The sequence below is a fragment of the Pelmatolapia mariae genome, linkage group LG22, assembly GCF_036321145.2.
Source record: "Pelmatolapia mariae isolate MD_Pm_ZW linkage group LG22, Pm_UMD_F_2, whole genome shotgun sequence".
Lineage (NCBI taxonomy): Eukaryota > Metazoa > Chordata > Actinopteri > Cichliformes > Cichlidae > Pelmatolapia > Pelmatolapia mariae.
The window spans coordinates 7386407-7405666 of record NC_086245.2 but is presented as its reverse complement, the minus strand read 5'-3'; the positions used below and the strand labels follow the sequence as shown (position 1 = coordinate 7405666).

Here is a 19260-nt window from a genome sequence, read left to right as displayed (position 1 = left end):
TGTTTAAGTGTGAACTCTGGACACAATCTGCTCAAAGCTTGGCAATGTGCACTACAAACGTATAGCATCTTATTAGTCTGTGCTTCTGTTAAGAGGTATAAAAATGGTAAAACAAAATCACGAGTGGGCTGTTCCTGAAGTGTTTATGATGGACTCGTCCGTACGAGGTTTGGTCAGGATCAGTTTTCCTCACATTTTCTTTCTTTCTGGATCTTTGCTTTTCCTTCTCTCTTCCATTTCTCTCAGGTGGTTCAGCAGCAGAAAGCAGAGTGCTCTCAGAAACTGGAAGGCCTCACCATGTGGTTGGCTGGAGCTGCCAGCCTGCTGGCCAGTCAGAGACCGGGAGCAGAGTCAGGTGATGTGGACATCCTGCAGGAGAAGCAGAGGAAACTAAAGGTGTGAAAGTCCTACATTAATCTATCTTTCTTGTTTGTGTGTATAAGATTCAGCTCAGTAATTCTGGATATCGCACTTATATCATTAAAAATTTTAGTCATTTAATCCTTAATATTTAAGGGAATGTTTCTATCTCTTTGTTTCTGTCTTCAGGAAGTCCAGAAAGACCTCCACACTAAAGGCGAGGGCATAGCTGAGGCCATCAGGTCTGTGGAGGAGCTCCTGTCAGAGCGAGGAGAAACCCTGAGCCCAGAGGAGAGGGAGAACCTCCAGGTGGCGCTAACAAGAATGAAGGAGCAGTACAGTGCTCTGACAGATTCAACCAACACCACGCTGTCCGAGCTCGACACGGCCATTAATAACACTGTGCAGCAGAACACACAAAGGGTAAGAGCAGCAATGTGGTCATACATCTGTCAGAATTTTAAAAATCCCCTTTGTTAAAACAACTATTTTTACCCATTTCTGAAGATATTTTTTCATACATTAAAGACATTTTAAAAGTTAAAACCTAACATTTAAAGCAACTAGGGTTTTAATTTAACGTCTTCTACCCTCCACTCTGCTCCCGTCTTCTCCTCTCCAGGCGAAAGCAGTGGAGGAACTACAGGAGACCCGAACTCATATAGACTCCCTCCTGAATGAACTGTCCACCCTTAACCAACCTGGAAAGACTCTAGCTGGATCTTCAGCAGCCCAGGATGTTATTGATTCACCTTTTTCACCACCAGAGGGCGCTGTGATGTCACATACTGAGATGCTCCAGGTTAACTCTCTGATCTATGTTTGGCACATTTTGATTTAAATGCCTTACAATAATACAGAGTTCTGACCGATATCATCTTTCTGCCAGGCGGAGCTTCAGCAGCTCCAGGCCCAGCAGGCACAGCTGCTGCAGATCACCCAGTCGACTCGGTCCCTTTTGGAGCAGCCTGACACAACAGTTCCTCCTGAAGAGAAACAGCGACTCAGGGCCGCCCTGGACCAGCTGCAGGCTCAGCACCAGGACAAACTGCAGAGCTGCCAGGTACTAAAAGTATAAATATGTGTATAAAAAGTGTGCTATTCTCCATACATAATATGTGCACTGTCTAAGAATATCTTTTTTGTTCACTTGCAACTTAATGAGGCTGCATTGGTGACGATGGTGTTAGCCCCTGTGGTAACTGACTGCCTCTCCTGTATCATTTATCTTGTAGGACCGTCTGAGGAAGTCTGAGGCTCTGAAAGATGAGCTGACAAAATTCCTCCAGGAACATGGAAGTTTGGGTACCTGGCTGGAACAAAGTGAACGGGACCTTCGTTCTCTTGGCGAAGGAGAAACGGATGCACAAGGACTAAAGGGCAGGCTAGATGAGCACAGAAAGGTACATGGAAGTAGAGTCCAGCCAATCGTTGCTAACACAGATGGTTTCCTTCATTATGAAAGGTTTTTTGTTTTTTACAGAAATAAAAAAAATGCTTAAGATAATTTGGAAATGATGTTATGACATAGTTTTTACACTAGAGCGACAGCATCTCCAGCGTTTACAATACTGTGAGAACAATCATCGGAGCTCAGCAGGCAGGGGTGCAGAGTTGAGCTTTGTCTTCATGTTGGGTTATTATCTACATTGTGAAAGTTAAGACAATAAGCCTTTTCAAAATAAAACCAACCTTTTGCATGTATGTAGGTAATATTAGCTGCTAGGTTGATACGTGCATCAATTTTAAAAAGTCTAGGAGAAAGTACATGTTGCAGCATTAAAATCTTACCTGTTTTCATCTGTTATGTTCAACACTTTTATATATTTCAATATGAAGTTTCTCATGAAGCTGGGCATTGACTCACAAACATATACATATGGACTGTTTCCAAATGGGATGCCAGTAATTCTCCACAAGAGGGAGCTGTTGTATCAAATTAATTTTTCACATGATGCTGACCTCAGTCCTGCAGATAGAGACACAGTGGTGATGCCACTGGGTGAGCTGCACATCTGTAAAGCCTTTTTTCCCTCTTCCCCCCCAAAAAAGAAGGAAAAAGCAAACCTGGAGAAGTTCAAACTCTGTACTGCATCTACTACTGAGCAAGAAATTCTCCAGACAGACAAGTTTTCTTGTGGCATTGTGGCTCTGCAGTTTAATTGAATTAGCCGAACGTGGTTTTTGCTGCTTTGAACTGAAGTAAATGGGCTGGGCCCAGATTGAAATCACTGTTGCTAATGTATGTTTTGTTGTTGTTTTTTTTCTTTAATTATCCATGGGTGACTAAGTTTCCACGCTCCAGTTCAAGTTATCCATATGTTTTTATATAGTCTCACATCTGGGAGGGGGAGGGAAATTCCACTTTACCGGTTTAGGATAATTTACTTATGAAGAGTCCCCTGGTACCACATTTACAGTGTTTTATATGCTTTCCTTACACGTTTTTCCCACCCATTCTTGGAATTTGAACTGATGACCTTGTGATTTAATCGTGCTTTCCATGAAGACTTAAAATTATATTTTCCACTTAAACTCTGTGAATTTATTCTCAATTGACCTGTAAATATATCTGCAATTCCAGCTTGCCGAAGATGTGATTTGCCACAAAGCGGACTTGCGCTTCGTTTCCATCTCGGGTCAGAAAGTTCTGGACTCTGTTCAGGGAGCTCTGGAGCAAGGTGGTGGTTCAGATGCATCTCTGGAGAGCACCAAGCAGCTGGTAACTGACAAGCTACAGGATGCCAACCACAGATACACCACTCTACACACCAAGGTGAAGGAAGTTCTGATAATCATTAGGAACTGTGCTAAACGCAACATTTGGTTCATTTATATGCTTAAAAACCTTTGTGTGCTATGTGCAGTCAACAGAGTTGGGCAGCCGTTTGTCTGGCCTGTTGGAGAGATACCAGCAGTACCAGGATGAGGTTGTCTCCCTCCACTCCTGGCTCAGCACTCAGGAACAGAACCAAAGCATAGCGAAGGCCAGCGGGGAGACAGACCCACAGAACCTACAGAACACACTACGACAAGTACAGGTGAAGCATGCAATGACCAACACCTGCATTAATGAGCACAAAATGACAGAGAAAACAGGAAAAGATGCAATTGAGACACAGTCGATAACATGCCCTAGTTTACAATCTTCATTCCATAGCTGTATATCATGCAAAGAAATTATGAAAAACATGAATTTAATTTTTCAGATAACGAAAAAAGGCTGTAATATTTTGAGGATTATAGGAAATATTTATGGGTTTTATGGGTATCTCTATTTCCAGCTACTTCAGGATGAGCTGGCAGAGCGCTCGGTGCAGCTGGAGAAGGTGAAGAGGGCAGGAAGAGATCTGGTCAGCACAGATGAATCTCCTTCCCTGAAAGCTGTTGACATCCTGTGTGCTGCAGGTGATTTAATCTGTCAAACACACTGACTTCAGTTATAATCACAGACCACAGAGCCTTTATTTGGGCTCTTTCACAGCTTGACTTGTTTCGCACCCTTTCTCTTTAGATGGCTTGGAGAAGAGATTCGACTCCCTTTCCACATCTGTCTCAGAACGGGCCGAGCAGCTGCAGACAGCTGTGGCCCAATCTGTCAGTGTCCAGGAGGGCCTCAAGGGTCTTCTGAGCTGGTTGGACAAACTGGCTCTGAGCCCTGGACCAATTGAACCCACTGCACAGGCTGTACAGGATGCCCTTACTCAGAACCAGGTGGGATAATTACCAAAAGAAAAATGCTGAATTTTTTCACAAAGTATAAAACATCTGAAAAAAATTGCCTGAATTTTGTAGGTTTATAGTTATAATAAATCTCAATCCTACTCTAAAAGGACCTTTTTTTTTTTTTCGTCTTTCTTGTTCAGAAACTTCGGCAGGAATTACTCTCCCGGCAGGGCAGTGTGGACGCAACACGAGACTCTGTTTCCAAACTGCTTCACACCTCAGACGCCTCCACGGCTTCAGGCCTTCAGGGGAGTTTAGAAGATCTGACTCAGCGCTTCACTGCAGCACAGGCCAGCCAGGCTGAGAGGGAAGCTGAGCTCAAAGGGCTGCTGCCCAAGCTGGAGAGCTACGAGCGGCTGGGGTCAGACCTCCAGGTCTTCACCCAGAGCCGAGTGAAGGCTCTGAGTCCTGTCGGTCAACCGGACCGCAGCGTGGACGACTACAGGCAGACCATTGAGGTTAGCAGGGTCGACAGATTTTCATTAATAGGTCAGTGGATTGGTCATACCGTGGCTCCGTCCAACATTTTTGTCTGTGTGTGTTTTCTCAGGAGGTCCGATCGGAGCTGGAACAGGAAGCCGGGCAGCTGAAATCCTTCTGCAACCTTGGCACCGAGCTCAGCCAATCAAAAGCCTTCAGTAATACTCAAAGCTTATTGGACAATGTCAAAGGGGTTACTGATGAATTCAACCAACTGGAAGAAAATGTAAACGAAAGGTAAAAACACCAATGTGAAAAATGCATTTTCAGGTTGTGCAGCTGTAAATGCGAATAAGGAACAAGTGTTTTTAAAGGGACCCAAACTGTGTTGTAAGGAAAGAGTTCATGCTCACAAGTTTTTTTTTATTTTTTGGTTTGTTTGTTTTTTGAGTAATAAAAATCATAGAAAGCAGAAACTTTTATACCTAATGTCCCTTTAAATTTAGATAACTTGGTTATTTAAGACTTTTTTTTTATAACAGTATAATGTAGAATTGAAATTCATGTGTGCAAGTTTCCTAAAAGAGGATGATGCAGCTCCTGTCTCATCAGTTGCCAGGTTCACTATAAAATACACAAGAGGGCACCAGGTACAAATCTGTGATCAGTGTCATGGCTCCTTTATTTACCATTTGCTCCCAGATGTGTGAAACATAAAAATGTCAGCCCGTTCTAGACTTACCTCAAATGAGACGACCTTGGAGATGAATTCAGAGCAAACCTAGGATGTGGTTTGATTCGTCTACGATTGAGTTTTATCTACTTTTAAAACACTTACTGTGTGAGTGGAGCGGTTTCCAAATTTTGTTTTCTAAATCTGTAACCTTCACGAGGCACCGGTTGCTATGCCTACAAGGCCTGACGTTGTATCAGTGAGCAGCCACACTTAAAGCCTGTCAGCAGGGGGTTGGGAATTTATAAATACCATCAGTCTGGTGCAGATTTATTGGATTATAGTTCAGATTGGTGCGGCAGTCAGCCTTCTGTAAAATCAACCATAAATCAATGTATTATTTCTAATTTTATAGTGCTTAAACGGCACTCATACGACGTACTGTAGGATGTGGGTTTGTTTTAATCTTACGTGATGTTTCTCAGTACTGGGTTACAGTACTGTGTCTATCTATGTGAGCCTACTGTATTCAAATGAGTGTGAACTGATGTGTTGACCGGGGTACTAATATAAGCAGAGTTCACATGGCTCATTGTCCGTCCTATAAACTGCCCGCTCAGATAACTCCCAGCCTCGAATCCCGAGGGAGAGAAAATAGCAGCGTGATAATGATACTGCTCCATGCCAGACGTCTTCTCAGAGCTGTTTTGTCTGCAGGCAGTCAGCACTTTTCCAGCTTTAGCCCGACACAGATCACATACGCAGAGAGGGAGGTCAAGGCTGTGTTAATGCTGCCTCCAGGCCAGCGTGGACCTTGGCTGGTTCATGTCAGCAGTGTTTTGTCTGGGCGTTTTTCTTTCCTTTAAAAATTACAGTGGGTAACTGTTTATACAGTAATGGATCACATGATTACATTAAAATGAAAATTAAAAAATGTGTTTTTTAAGCAGAACTTTCCCTGCTCTGGTTCTTCGTACGTTCTCTGGTCTCTGTCTACGACTTGTTGTCTTCATGTTGTCGTCTTCCTTCCTCATCGTCTGTTTTTCCACACACAGGTTTGCTGCCATTCAGGCCTGTGAGCAACAGCTGCTCCAGTTCCGCGGCCTCTCCGGCTCCCTCGTCAGGTGGCTTCAGACAGCACAGGACCAGCTGCCCTCCAAAGAGGCCAACCTCAACACAGAGGGCCTGCAGAGGAGAGTTCAGCAGCTTAAGGTTAATTAATTTGGTAGTAAATGATTCATACAATGTGAATCATGGGAAAAAATATATCCATGCTACTTGAAATGACTCCTTAAAATGCTTTATGACTTCAGGACTTGTTGCACGACTGGGAGTCGCAGGGATCCCGAGTTCAAGAGCTAAACAAGACGGGCTCTGAGCTGGAATCGCTCATCATCGATATCACCGCTCCTCAGACCAAAACGGGTAAGAACGAGGATGCAGAAGCTGCCAATCAATAAGCACTCTCACACTCTGCTTCAGTTTAAATGACTTTGTTTACGCATGAGAGCGCTTTTAAGTGAGAATTACAGATGGTGTGGGCGGGAGGGGGGGAAAATCATCAGAGGATTTATAAAGTAATTTGACCTGAGGTAAACAGATATGAAAAACAAATCATGAATTAAGAACTGCAGGAAGGCGACGACAAAAACAACAAGTGTAATGAATCTGCATTAATAATCAGACCTGTCGCGGTACATTCCTGTGATACAGCTAAGCTACGACGGCATGTTTAAATAATGAAGGAAACAGGGAGCGCTGCCAACTTCTAAAACAGTTTGTTACCTGCAGACTTTGCAGGGAAATCCAACAAAACCACAAACTAAATCCCAGACTTTTCCAGTTATTGTCTCAAACTTTGGACCACATCAAAAGCATTTGTATCCACTCACTTCTAGGTGTTCTGCCCTCTGGTTAGATGGTTGGATATTCTTGTGTACACATCTTAATAGTTAAATCAAATAAAACCAAAACAGAAGTAGGCGAATGCAGTGAGTATTTATCTTGCTGTGTGTTACACACATTAGATTCCTGTGTCCATGTTCAGACTGTGTCTTTTTCTCCGAAGTCTGTCTCTCAGCATTCCTCACTTCCTCCCGAGCATCCTGTGCTAATATTGTTTGTACGCTGGCAGATGTTTTTGGTACTGTTGAGCACCTGTGTCTGAACCTTTTTTCAAACCCGTTGGTTCATCGCTCGCCACGTTGATGTTTGTGCGACGGTGTTTGCATGAGCATGTTGTACTCAGTCAGCTGTGTGTGTTTTTCTCCCAGGTGCTCCTCACATCAATGGCTCAGCAGGTCCCAGCAGTGTCAATGGCATTCACACCTGTAAAGGTGAGCTCTCCCTCCAGCTCGCTCTCTGTCCTTTTTCTCCATCAAGCCCGACTTAACCGCATGGTGTCTTTTCACTCGCTGTTTATTATATAACATCTCAGCAGCACGCGTATTCACAAAGGCCAGTGAGACGCCGCTGCACAACCTTTGTGTAGTCAGAAGCAGCAGACCCCACATGGTTAAAATGAGTGTCTAACATGAACCTCAGAGTTGACCACCACCTACGTTAGTGGTGCTTTTAGAGAGTGTTCTCTGTTTTACCCTTTCCTGTGCCCCCACTCTGTCCTGTCACTGCTGGCTCTCTGTCCATCCAAAACACGGCAGGTATATTTATTACATTTAGAAAGATACTAGTGTCTCCACTGCTTCACTCCAAAGTTTCTCTTTATGTACAGTTGTGGGTCTTCCTATCCTTTTGCTCTGAGATTTTGCTTGTTTGCTGGTTTTCTCTGTTCTGGTGTATCCAGGGTTTTCTAATATGTTCAGGGTTTATGCCTTTTTTGGCCCTCAGATCTGACAGAGCTCCAGGTAGCAGTGTCTGATGTGAACAGTCGATATGACGCTTTGGGCGGGGAGTTAAAGGAGCGTCTTGGTCAGCAGCAGGCCTCGCTGGAGCTGAGGCAGAAGGCCAGGCAGGGCACAGAAGAGCTTAAGAGCTGGCTGACAGACAGAGAGCAAAGCCTGAAACAGGCACAGACCGCCTCTCCCTCTAAACCGGAGGTGGTACGAGCTCAGGCCCAGGAGAACAAGGTAAAGGATGGACTCTAATGCTTTGTGGTGCCTTTTTTTTCTTTGGTAAAGACGCAGTAAAGTAATCTGTTGTCTGTTATAACCAAGTTTTGTTTATTTTATTGAATAGCTTTGATATGCAGATGTTGTTTTTCTTCTGCAGGCCCTGCTGTCAGAATTGGCCGAGCACTCAGGAAAGGTGGAGGAGCTGAAGAGCACGCTGAGGAAACTGATTGCTGAAAACCCTGATTCACCAGAAGCAGACACCTGGAGACAACAGCTGCAAGAGATAGGTATGCGCTGCAGGTGACGGCGGAAAAGATGATGTAGGACTGGTCAACCATCTAGTTTGGAGACAAGAGACAGGAACGGCTGAGCTTAGCTTAGTTTTAAAATAATGTGATGGGAGTGTTTACGTTTGATGAAAAAAAAATGTATGAAAGATGCTCAATGAGTTGCCAAATATGCACTTACCTGTGCAGTACACCCCAAGTAAATCCTGTGTGTGGGAAACGGGAAGTACGTTAGTGCGCAGTACTTTTGGAGAGATCCATTATGAAGACGATACACTGTGTCAAAGCCTGAGCGATTCACGCAGAGGAGATGCAAGTCAGTGACGCAGAGAACAAACACTGCCTGAGGGGCTTGACACAAAGAAACGCTGATTTAGAGAAATGTGATTTGTGATACCCGTAGCAGTCAGGGAGTTTATGTTCCCTTATGTCAAGTTTGATAAATATGAGAAGACAATAAGAAACAGATAAAAAATTCAGAGGACTGTAGATGTAGACTGTGCTGGAAACATAATTTTTCCAGACTTCTTTAAACGGCCTTAAAAGATGAAGTTTTTTGTTGTTTTTTTTGCTTAGTTGAAAACTGCTCTGAAGGAAACTTGCACGTTACTTCAGAATTTGTAATAACTTTTATATGAGATGACGAGAAGGTGAAATCAATACTATCCAGGGAGAGAGTGGGAAGCGTTCCTGTCGGAGCTGTTTGTTCACTCGAATACTTGATATTTTTACCAGGGCCTCCTATGAGCGAACAGAGACAGAAATATGTAAGGTGAAATCCAAGAAGGAGGCCTTTATATTTCATATTTCATAAAGTCTTTTCAAAGCCATGTGGACCGAGTACACACACACGCACTGCAGGATGCCCAGAACATGAGTCAGTGAAGGAGACAGAAGAGGTAGGAGGGGAGGGGAAGAAAATCTAATATGACTGAGCTGTAATGTTGCACAGCTAAATGGAAAAAATATTCCCTAAACAATCTGTTCCCTTTGGTTAGTTTTTAGATGAGGAATATACAAACACGTTTATCAACAGTTTGACTGAAGTTTTCTCACGTCTGCTTTGATTACTTCCTCAGACTCCCGCTGGCAAACGGCTAATCAGACCGCGGCTCAGAGGCAGACTGAGCTCGAGACGTGCGCTGATAGGCTGGGCAGCTTTGCCTCAGCGGCTAATCAGTTGGGTCCTTGGCTGAGGGAGAAGGAGCTGATGATGAGCGTTCTGGGACCCCTGAGCATCGACCCCAACATGCTCAATACACAGAAACAGCAAGTACAGGTATGTTTACCTTATAAAGCCGGAAGTGCTGTTGGCCATGTGGTCCTATGTGCAAATTTCTCTTCATCTTCTGGTTCGTTGATTTAATAGGTTGAAGTTTGCCCGTGGTAAACGGTGACAGACAGATCACCTGCCAAGTATTTTTGAAAGTGCCAGCTCTTTTCGCAACAGTTTACACGGACAAGTTCCCAGATGGTTCTGTCTAACAAACCATCTGCTGTGTCAGGTTACAAGTATGTGGCAGAAAATGTAAAAAGAATTAAAGCACTGAGTAGGTGAAACAGTGATACTCAATAAAAATCCAGCACAAGAAAAAGTGTGTTTTTTTTCTGCAGGCTTTCATTTCTTTTAAAGACAGATTCTACGTTTTTCATATCGGCAGGTTACTTCACTGAATTTGTAATGATGCCTTTGATCTTTCCTCTTTTCTTCAGTTCATGCTGCGGGAGTTTGAGACCCGGCGGCCACAGTTTGACCAGCTGACTCAGTCAGCTGAGGGCATCCTCTCCCAGACCGGTGACTCTGCTCAGGACCCCAAGGACCTGGCAGAGGTGCGTTCTGAACTGGGCTCCATCTCCCAGCAGTGGGAGGACCTAACGAGCAAGCTGACACAGAGGTCAAACCACATCGATCAGGCCCAAGGAACCAGCGAACGGTACCAGGTAAGACTGAGACTAGTCGAGAGGTTTCGGCAGAATCTTGAGTCACATTCCTCATGTGATGGTAAACATTTCTAATCTCCCATTCAGGCCTTGCTCCGAGATCTTTCCTCCAGTCTCTCTGCTCTGAGTGAGAGGTTAGATGCTCAGGCCTCACTGAGCGCTCAACCCGAGGCACTGAAACGCCGCCTGCAGGAAACTGGAGAGATCCGATCTGTGCTGGAGAGAAGGCGGACCGAGCTTGCCGAGGCGGAGAAGCTCTGTCAGGAGCTGAGCGCCATTGTGGCTGAACCCTACCTGAAAGAAGAGCTGAGCAAACGACTGGAGAGTGTCAGCGGACCGCTCAAGAGTTTGGAGGAGCGTGCAGGTATGTGGAGTTTATGTGGCACTTTGAATGATTATCATTACTATTTTACAATTTTTTCTTTTTTTTATTATTATGATTAATAAAATTGTTCTGCAGTATGCTCTTAGAGGGAATACTCTGCTGACTGCAAAAAAACTGCTACTAACTAACTCACTGATAAATACATCAGAACCTTCTGAAGCCCTTTTTGTCATTTTTATTTTAAGTACTTGTTTGGTGTTTGTTTCTAATTCCTCATGCTCTGCTTTTCTTTCCTTTAGCTGATGGTCTGTCTCAGCTCCAGGCTGCCCTGTCGTCCACCCAGCAGTTCCAGCAGATGTTTGAGGAGTTGCGCTCCTGGCTTGACAAGCAGACAGATCCTAGAGAATCATCAACCGCCGCCCTGCCCTGTCAGCCGGAGGCCATTCGCTCCCTGCTGGCAGAGACAGATGAGCTCCAGCGTGGGATTGCCAGTCAGCGAGGTTCCTATGAGCTGATCCAGGCTGAAGGAGCGTCGCTTCTCGCCACTCTACCAGCAGACGAGCGCTCAGCCCTGCAGGCCCGTCTGACCTCCTTGAGACAGGACTGGGAGGGCCTGAACCACAGGATCTCAGACCGGGAGGCAAAACTGAAAAACACTCTGAACAAAGCAGAAACTTACCAGCAGCACAAGGCTGAGCTGATACCGTGGTTAGCAGACTGCGAAGGGAAAGAAAAAGAGATACAACCATCACTTGACTCATCTGCCCTGGATGAAGCCTTGCAGAAAGCTCGAAATCTGTCCCTGGACATCGAGAGACGACAACCTCTACTTGAAGCCTTTAATGCTGCATCTGATCAGCTGCTGGAGCAGTGCTACATTGGGGAGGAAGAGGTATGGACTGAAATATGGACACTGATAAATCCATTCATCTGATTGGCGATGCAAAATTCAAGTGTATGAAAAAATCGAAAGTTCAGTAAATGATAAACACACTTGTTTTTTTTGTAGGTACGTGATGAGAAGGCTCAGCTGAACCGCAGGGTAGATGGACTGGGCGAAAGCCTCCATAATTGCACCGCCCAGCTGGAGGAGCTGGCCAGCCGTCTGAAGGAGTTTGAAGAAGGTAGACAGGCAGTGGAGAGGAGACTGGAGGCTGCCAAGCACCAAATCGAGGTTCAGGAGGCTCTAGGACCTCAGGTACTAACAAGCATTGATCATTAACCTTCACACAATCGTTACTGCCAGCAGTGACCACATCGCCTCCTTTCACATTCAGGCTTGCAGTGCCAAAAGCCTGGAGAGGTTGAGAAGTCAGCAGGAGAGTCTGAGGTCCTTGCAGCCTCAGGTGGTCTACCTGAGAGACCTGGCTCAGGGGCTGGTGCAGGATGCACCCCAGACACCAGGAGGCAGCACAGAGGGAACACAGAGACTCCAGGAGCAGGCCAAAGATGCAGAGAAAGAGTATGAAGATGTTACTGACAAGGTGGGGAGCAGGGTCATTGTAATTAAAAAGGGAGGGGGGTTGTTAAAGTTTCTTTAATGTACTCGGGCATCAGATACATCTGTGTTTATCACAAAGAGTGAACTTCCTCCTCCCTGATTACCTGTACGTGGCCTGTAATTGTCTAAAATATACTTGACGCACATATTAAAGTGCCAAATCTGCCACCCGGGAACATGCTTTGGTAAAACAGCAGGATGTGACAAAGGGGCAGTGATGAAAGGAGCCATAAAAGTTGATGAAACCCAACCAGCAATTTTTGCAATCTGGACTGAAGACATGTTTTACCACCGGACGAACGATTTATTCCAAGGGTCATTGTGTGAGAGGGTGTCTGATCTAGTGAGTGTGTCAGTGAACTGAGGGAGAGCAGAACAGCTATAGCTGTCAGAGGAGTTTGGCTGTTAATGTTATAGTAGTGATGCTGTGTATGGTCGGTGTGGACATTCAGCACTTTGTCACAGTTTGAAATGTAAACCAGAGCGTTCAGGATTCAGCGCCCATAACGTTGCATCTTATTTCTGCAATCCAGCTTCCATATATTCCATTTAAGGTCACAACTACCACACAACTTCTCACTGTATACAGTATCGAAGCCATCAGGCTACGCTGGGATCCTCTAAGATGTTTTATTTACCTTTTTTTTTAAAAAAAAACAAACTATCGATCTGATGACATTGCTGCCGAGGAAACAGTTCTGCGGTGCTTTGGGCAATGATGGAGATTAGATAATGCTTGTACTGTCGCTTCCTTGCACCTACACAGACGAAATCTATTTATACTCGTTGCTGTGTTGCATCATTTTCTGGTTTGGTTACACGTTGTTCTTTAGCCTTGAGCTGTTACTTTGGACAGAAAATATTACCACACAGGCTCCTCTCTGTCTGATTAATTTGTGGTTTGAACAAGCAGTCTTCTGTTCTAAGCTGATATCATTACTGGGTCTCTATTCTTATTAAATTTCTGGTTCTTGTTGGTTGCTTTTGTTGCTTTTTTTAAAAAATAAAATATTTCCAAAAAAAGTAGTCACTGCACTGAAAAGCAAAAAGTCGTCTTACTCTTTCTGCCCTTTCATTTTTGATGTTTTCTGGTTTGACGCTTCAGAGAAAAGAGATTTCATGTCAGAAGTAAAACAGTGCGTGGGGAGATGGTCTTTCAGTTGTAAGGCAGATGCTGCTGTATTTTTAAATCTCTTTAACGTGTGTTGTTAAATTAGTGCAATTTAAGGTAAAGTACAATCCAAGTTAAATACTTGTTATCCTCCTCCATCAGATCGAGCAGTGCTGTTCCTCCCTGGAGTCACGGCTGCAGGGCATCGGCGAGGTCCAGGCTCACGTGCGGGACGTCTTCTCACGTCTCGCCGACCTTGATGATGAACTGGACTCCCTCAGTCCCGTTGGACGCGACGCAGACTCCTTGGCCTCTCAGGCCGACGCCCTGAAGGGCTTCCTCTCCCGTCTGGCCAACCTCAGGACTGAGCTGGAGGGCCACGCGTCAGAGTGTACCACCATGCTGCGGCGCGAAGGCTCCTCTCCCGACCTCCTCGCACTCAGGAGGGAGACGGAGGCTTTGAGCCGCCAGGCCGGCAAGGTGAGTGAAGAGGAAGCTGATGTGATGGAGGTTATCCTGACTCGGTGGCGGCTTTGTTAAATGTTAGTAACAAATCCTTGATTTGTGTTTTCTGCTCTCTAGCTGAGTGAACGCGGCCAGGCCAGGTTGGATCAAATTGAGGATGCTGCGGACCGTGTTCGTGATTTCTACAGGCTGGTGGCTGAGCTGCAAGGCCTGCTGGGAAGAGCAGAAGAGAATCTGAATGCGCAGGGCCTGGTTGGCACAGAGGTGGAGATGATTAAGCAGCAGCTGCAGGAGTTCAAGGTAGGACTCACTGGTTATTAACATGGATGTGTGCAGTCTGTGTGTGTGTGACTGTGAAAGCAGCGAGTTTGCAGCACTGAATTCGTTGTCACTGAATGTTTTGAGGTTTTTCAACAAGGAATCAGATTTGCAGTAGTTTGTACCAGATCTTCTTTTTTCGTGATTACATTCAGCTCGATTGTGTGATTTCCATGGTTCGCTGTTATGACTACAGTATATGTATGATTATGAGAAGACAAGAGTTTATCATCGGCTCAGGCGGGTATTGTGTCTGCTCGTGGACGACATGCAAGAATCTAAAATAGCTCCGGCTGAACGGGTTGTTCGCGTTTGTGTGTCTCCCTTCTCATGATGCCATTAAAATGAATTTGCACAGATACACAGCGACTCTTCAGCGTAACATGAGCTTTGATTTAGAGCTGTGTGTGTGTGAGTGAGTTATGAATAGTGACATTCAATATGTGTCTCGGAGGGGGTCTGTATCTGTGCTCTTCCTCTTGCTCATCTCTCTAGAGACCATGAGGCACATGGGTGGGGGTGAATGAGTGTGTGTGTGTGTATGGGGGACTCCTGTTGTGCATCAGGACTCGGACACGGTGATTAGCTGAGTCACATGTCTCTTTGAAACGCCTGACACGCTGCTGAATCACGCAGCTCCTATTCTTTTAAGGATAGTTGTGGTTCTGTCAACATTTCCAGCCAATACGTGAGCACACTCTCCCTCTCTCAAATACTTATGACACCCCTCCCTCCTCGTGATGTTCGAGCCCCGCCCAGCTAGCGTTTTGACCTCGTTAGCCTCGTCACTGTGGTGATGGAAAATGATCTAAATTTGATGCCGAGGCAAAACGAGTCTATTTTTTCCTTTTCTTGTGGTTGAGACGAGCTCGGGTACTGTAAACACAAGGAATGGCTATACTGTCCTTGTTTGTGCTGCTCCTTTTTACCTCAAGGATTTGAGGCGTTTGAGGACACATTTCCCAGCGTGAGTCTTCGGTGGTAGTCTGGGCTTTACATAAACTTTCTTAACCATATAAATACAGCTTGCACTACACAGAGAGTGCGGTTTTAAGTTTCTAACATACAACATTAGATACTGAGAGACTGCTAGCCACCACAGAACCACCCAGCTTCAGACTTCAATCAAACCAAGATTTGATCAAATATTTCGAATCCTGTGTTGCAAATTTGCAGTTTACGGGTTTAACAATTACTAAGAGGCTGGAGCTGAAAGATTAGAAAAGAAAAATAAAGCAAATGACACATTTGCTGAGTAGAAATTAATCTGCCTGTAAAATTACTGGAAGGAGTCCTGAAGACGTGACCTCTGTAAGAAGTTTATTTTGTCCTGTTAACAGCCCATAACCCAAAGTTTCTGTATTTACAACGACACAAACACAGCACATTCTTTTCAAGTTGCTTCACAACTTCAATCGACAGCTGACTTATTGTGGCAGAAGACTGAACTGAAGGAAAATAAATACTGGAGTAAGAAATGTGATAATTCTGAGCCAGTGGATCCAAATTTAGGATCTGACTGTTTACACTCTGCATGTTTACAGTGAGGTATTAACCTAAATAATGAAATCCTTAATACTGTATGTACTGTAATACTGTAAGTTGTCACTAAGACATAACTGTTTACAGCTCGTTCTGCATTTAAAGAAAAAACTCCCGCTGGGAGAAACTCCTGGCACCTCCACTGTTCGGTTCACAGGCCTAGGCTAGTCTTTCAGTCTGACTTCTCTCGTTAACGAGTACATTTTCTTGACATGATGTAATATCCTGTCCACTTTAGACAACTATGTGAGAGCTCAGGAGTAGTATGCAACGAGTCCCACGCACAGTCAGTGCATTTTCTGCCATCTGCAGCTTGTGGCGCTCCAGGAAGGTCCTGTTTTTTCAGGATGATCGATGACTCGCGTAATACGAGCGCTAATCATTTTTTGCACACGACAAATTTAGTCTGAGTCGTCCTCGTCCCCTTGAGAGCGATCATCTCCGCTGTTGTCGAGATGCGTGGGTGGATCAATGAAGAGTTTTTACTCATTTCATGTGACTCTTTGTTCCTGTTTCTCTTCATCCTCACTTCGGCTTTTTAAACCTCTGCGCCTTTCTTGTTTTCTTCCATCCTAATTTGATTATTCGGATATATTGAAACATCTTAATTTCCGGTGCGCCTCCTTCTTGGCCTACTAACCTTTCTTTGTGTGCATTTCTGGGTTTTTCTCTCTTCTTCCCCCTCACCGGGCTCTTAATGAGAGCGAGCCGAGGGAATGTGTAGCAGAGAACAAACAAATAGAGGAGATAAAGAGCTGCTAAAAGAAGAAGGGAAGGATGAGAGGAGAGATCCAGATAAATAGGCTACACTTGAAAAACGGAGCCACATCAAAGAGTTTGAAGCTCCGTTAAATATTTTGCACTCGAATTAATCATGTTAGCGAGCAGATCTGCAGGTGTACTAATGCGCCATATGACTGGGAGTAATTAGGTCAAAGCAATATTTCAGTGTTTACAAGGTTTAAAGAGGCAACTGATATTATTTTTTATCAAATAAAACATGTTTTATATTAATAATAAGCAGCTTTTCCAGCATATTTTCATTTTGATGCAGAAAAGAAATCGCTTAATAAGATTTTAGCCCTTAAATGAGTTTACACAAGCATGCATCATACGCGTGGTGACAAGAAAAAATGTTTTTTAATTAAATACAGTGAAGGTATTATCTAATGTTCAATTTATTTGTGGATTACGCTCACACGCTATTTTTCCCTGTTTAGTAAATCTGGCCCTCGGTATCTTCCTTATAATGTCTGTACAGACTTCATTGTTCTCAGATGATGAAGCAAAGCTGCAGCATCGGTCAAGCTCAATCTGAGGTCAAATAAAGAAACATGCATACAGCTACATAACTTGACACAAGACAATAAAATGCCCATACCGCCTTAAAAAGCCACGAGCATGGCTGTAGGCCTGATAAATGGTCTACTCTATTTGCTACAGTGTGAAATTGCAGCATTTCAGCTGTAGTGAAACAGAAGCAGTCAAAATATAAGTCAAATATTCCATCGTGTGTCTGTATATGTTATTTAAGAGGTAAATAGTTTGTGTTGTGTTATTTTTCAGTGATGAAGACCTTTCCTCTATTAAAGCTGTGAACTGTGAGCCGAGGTGCAGACAGACTGCAAAAATATCACGGACAGAATGTATAATAGCTACTGTCTGCAGGGTATGTAGAGCATGGAGAAATGGTCTGTCACTCTATCTGGGGGCGGGGGGGTATTTATAGGAGGGCACTGAAGAGAGGATAGCAGGGGGGATATTGTGAAAAATCGAGAAAAAGACAAACTATCGGGCAGGATTACAGATACTCAGGGAAAGATGAGGAATTATGTGATAGACGGTTTACGTTGCTCTGGTCTTCTGTCTGACCCCGTTTTGACTTTTTTCTTTTTTTTTCTTGGTAGCTGAAGTATTTATTGTCCTGTGTCCTCTAACAGTCTTGAGATGAGAAAATGTCTTTCGTCCACTTTCATGAACCAGCCCTCCTCGTTTTGTTTTTTCCCCTCCACCTCTCTCTCTGTTTCACTCTCTCTGTAACCGATCCAGCCCGGCTCATTTCAAACCTAAACATGTCTGTCTGGCTCTAAAACAGACCGGGCCACCCCTCTCCCCTCTCTTCATCACCCTTCCCCTCCCCCAACAGACCCCTTTTCCAATCCAGAGAGATGATGTCATGCCAATGCTTAAAAAGACCAGTGGGCTCAAGATGAGGTAGGGGTGTGTGTGTGTGTGTGTGTGTGTGTGGGTATGGGTGAAGGCTAGCCAGGGGATGATGGGGTCATGGGAGTGGGTGGTGATGTTGTCAGATTATTGTTTAAAGTTCCCAACAGTGATCTCACAGAGACTTACTGAGTCAATGAGGGTGCGAGAGAGCAGTCTCCTTCTGCTCTTTGTCTCTTTATTAGCATTCCTGTTACACTGCGATTTATTCAAGACACTCCGAGCCTCGGAAACATCATTTTGTTCTTAGATAAACATCTAAAAGTTTGGCTGTGAGAAACTGAAAGTGAGCAGATGTCACTGACTGAAAAATGTGATGTTTAATGTAAAAGTTTTTTGGCAGGGGTTGAAAATCCAAGAAACCGCCACCTCGATGTCACCCACGGGTTTGTGAAGCCTCATTTTGAATCTCGATTTTAGCATTTTGACCTTCACTGTGTTGTTATTTCAAACCAAGAAGTGCTAATGCTCATAAGCTAGGTTATCAAGCTCCATCACTAGACTGTATGGGTACACATGCACATATACCCGTTAATTAGTGCTAAGTAACATCTAAATAAAATACTAGTATTTAACTATAACCAGGTCACAAACTTCTTGAACAGACTGTTCAGTTCATTAAAACCATAAATTGGGCTGAGAGGTCGAGTTTAGTAAAGGAGAAAGTTAACAGAGAAAGCAGACACGCCCCTAATAAGGAAGTCTTAATAATATTTAGGCAGGTGAGTGTTAAGAAATCCCATGCAGAGTTGTCATGATGGAAAAAAGTAGCTTTAAAGACCAAATCTTTTTTAATATATGAGACTTGCTGAAAGCTGTGCATTTTAATACGAGCCGGCCTCAAGTGGCCACTAGAAGAACTGCAGCTTTACTACTTTGTTTTGCTCATTTTTCACCCTGAAAGCTTGTGTATATCTCTTAAATCAAGAAGCCAGTAGCAGCTTTGTTCGGGTAAGCAGAGCTAAAAAGTAACATCAGTGTAATAACATACTGATGTTTACCATTTTTACTGTCTCAGTATTCTTAAAATAGCTAATCAGAACAAGACATTAGTTTTCTCATGAAACACGTTATTGGACTTTGACCTGATTATCGTGCCAGATGAAAAAAGGGAGGCTAACAAAAGTTAATGCAGTTCATTTATCAGTGGGTGCATAAATGTTTGCCCTTTGTCCAAGTCTATTCAAAAGGTTCCAGTAAATCATAAAACGTTTCAGTCTGGTCTATGTGTTCGTTCTCAAACCCTTGTTGCACTGGCACTGATTTAATAATATGCCTTTAAGAGAACATGTACGAT

The 19260-nt window shown here is 44.0% G+C and overlaps 1 protein-coding gene across 21 annotated transcripts in view; it reads left to right on the top strand.

The window, feature by feature from the left end:
• macf1a (microtubule actin crosslinking factor 1a) overlaps nucleotides 1–19260 on the top strand; it is a 235242-nt gene that overhangs the window by 160142 nt on the left and 55840 nt on the right. For all 21 annotated transcript variants that reach the window (XM_065470413.1, XM_065470403.1, XM_065470415.1 and 18 more), the window contains 24 exons: nucleotides 247–396; nucleotides 550–783; nucleotides 983–1162; nucleotides 1250–1423; nucleotides 1596–1763; nucleotides 2945–3136; nucleotides 3228–3401; nucleotides 3645–3768; nucleotides 3875–4074; nucleotides 4227–4544; nucleotides 4637–4803; nucleotides 6235–6391; nucleotides 6493–6604; nucleotides 7453–7515; nucleotides 8027–8265; nucleotides 8408–8537; nucleotides 9617–9816; nucleotides 10251–10478; nucleotides 10566–10842; nucleotides 11103–11695; nucleotides 11813–12001; nucleotides 12081–12287; nucleotides 13578–13895; nucleotides 13998–14180. In XM_065470413.1, the coding sequence (XP_065326485.1) occupies nucleotides 247–396; nucleotides 550–783; nucleotides 983–1162; nucleotides 1250–1423; nucleotides 1596–1763; nucleotides 2945–3136; nucleotides 3228–3401; nucleotides 3645–3768; nucleotides 3875–4074; nucleotides 4227–4544; nucleotides 4637–4803; nucleotides 6235–6391; nucleotides 6493–6604; nucleotides 7453–7515; nucleotides 8027–8265; nucleotides 8408–8537; nucleotides 9617–9816; nucleotides 10251–10478; nucleotides 10566–10842; nucleotides 11103–11695; nucleotides 11813–12001; nucleotides 12081–12287; nucleotides 13578–13895; nucleotides 13998–14180 (4977 nt within the window). The remainder of the gene's footprint in view (nucleotides 1–246; nucleotides 397–549; nucleotides 784–982; nucleotides 1163–1249; nucleotides 1424–1595; nucleotides 1764–2944; nucleotides 3137–3227; nucleotides 3402–3644; nucleotides 3769–3874; nucleotides 4075–4226; nucleotides 4545–4636; nucleotides 4804–6234; nucleotides 6392–6492; nucleotides 6605–7452; nucleotides 7516–8026; nucleotides 8266–8407; nucleotides 8538–9616; nucleotides 9817–10250; nucleotides 10479–10565; nucleotides 10843–11102; nucleotides 11696–11812; nucleotides 12002–12080; nucleotides 12288–13577; nucleotides 13896–13997; nucleotides 14181–19260) is intronic.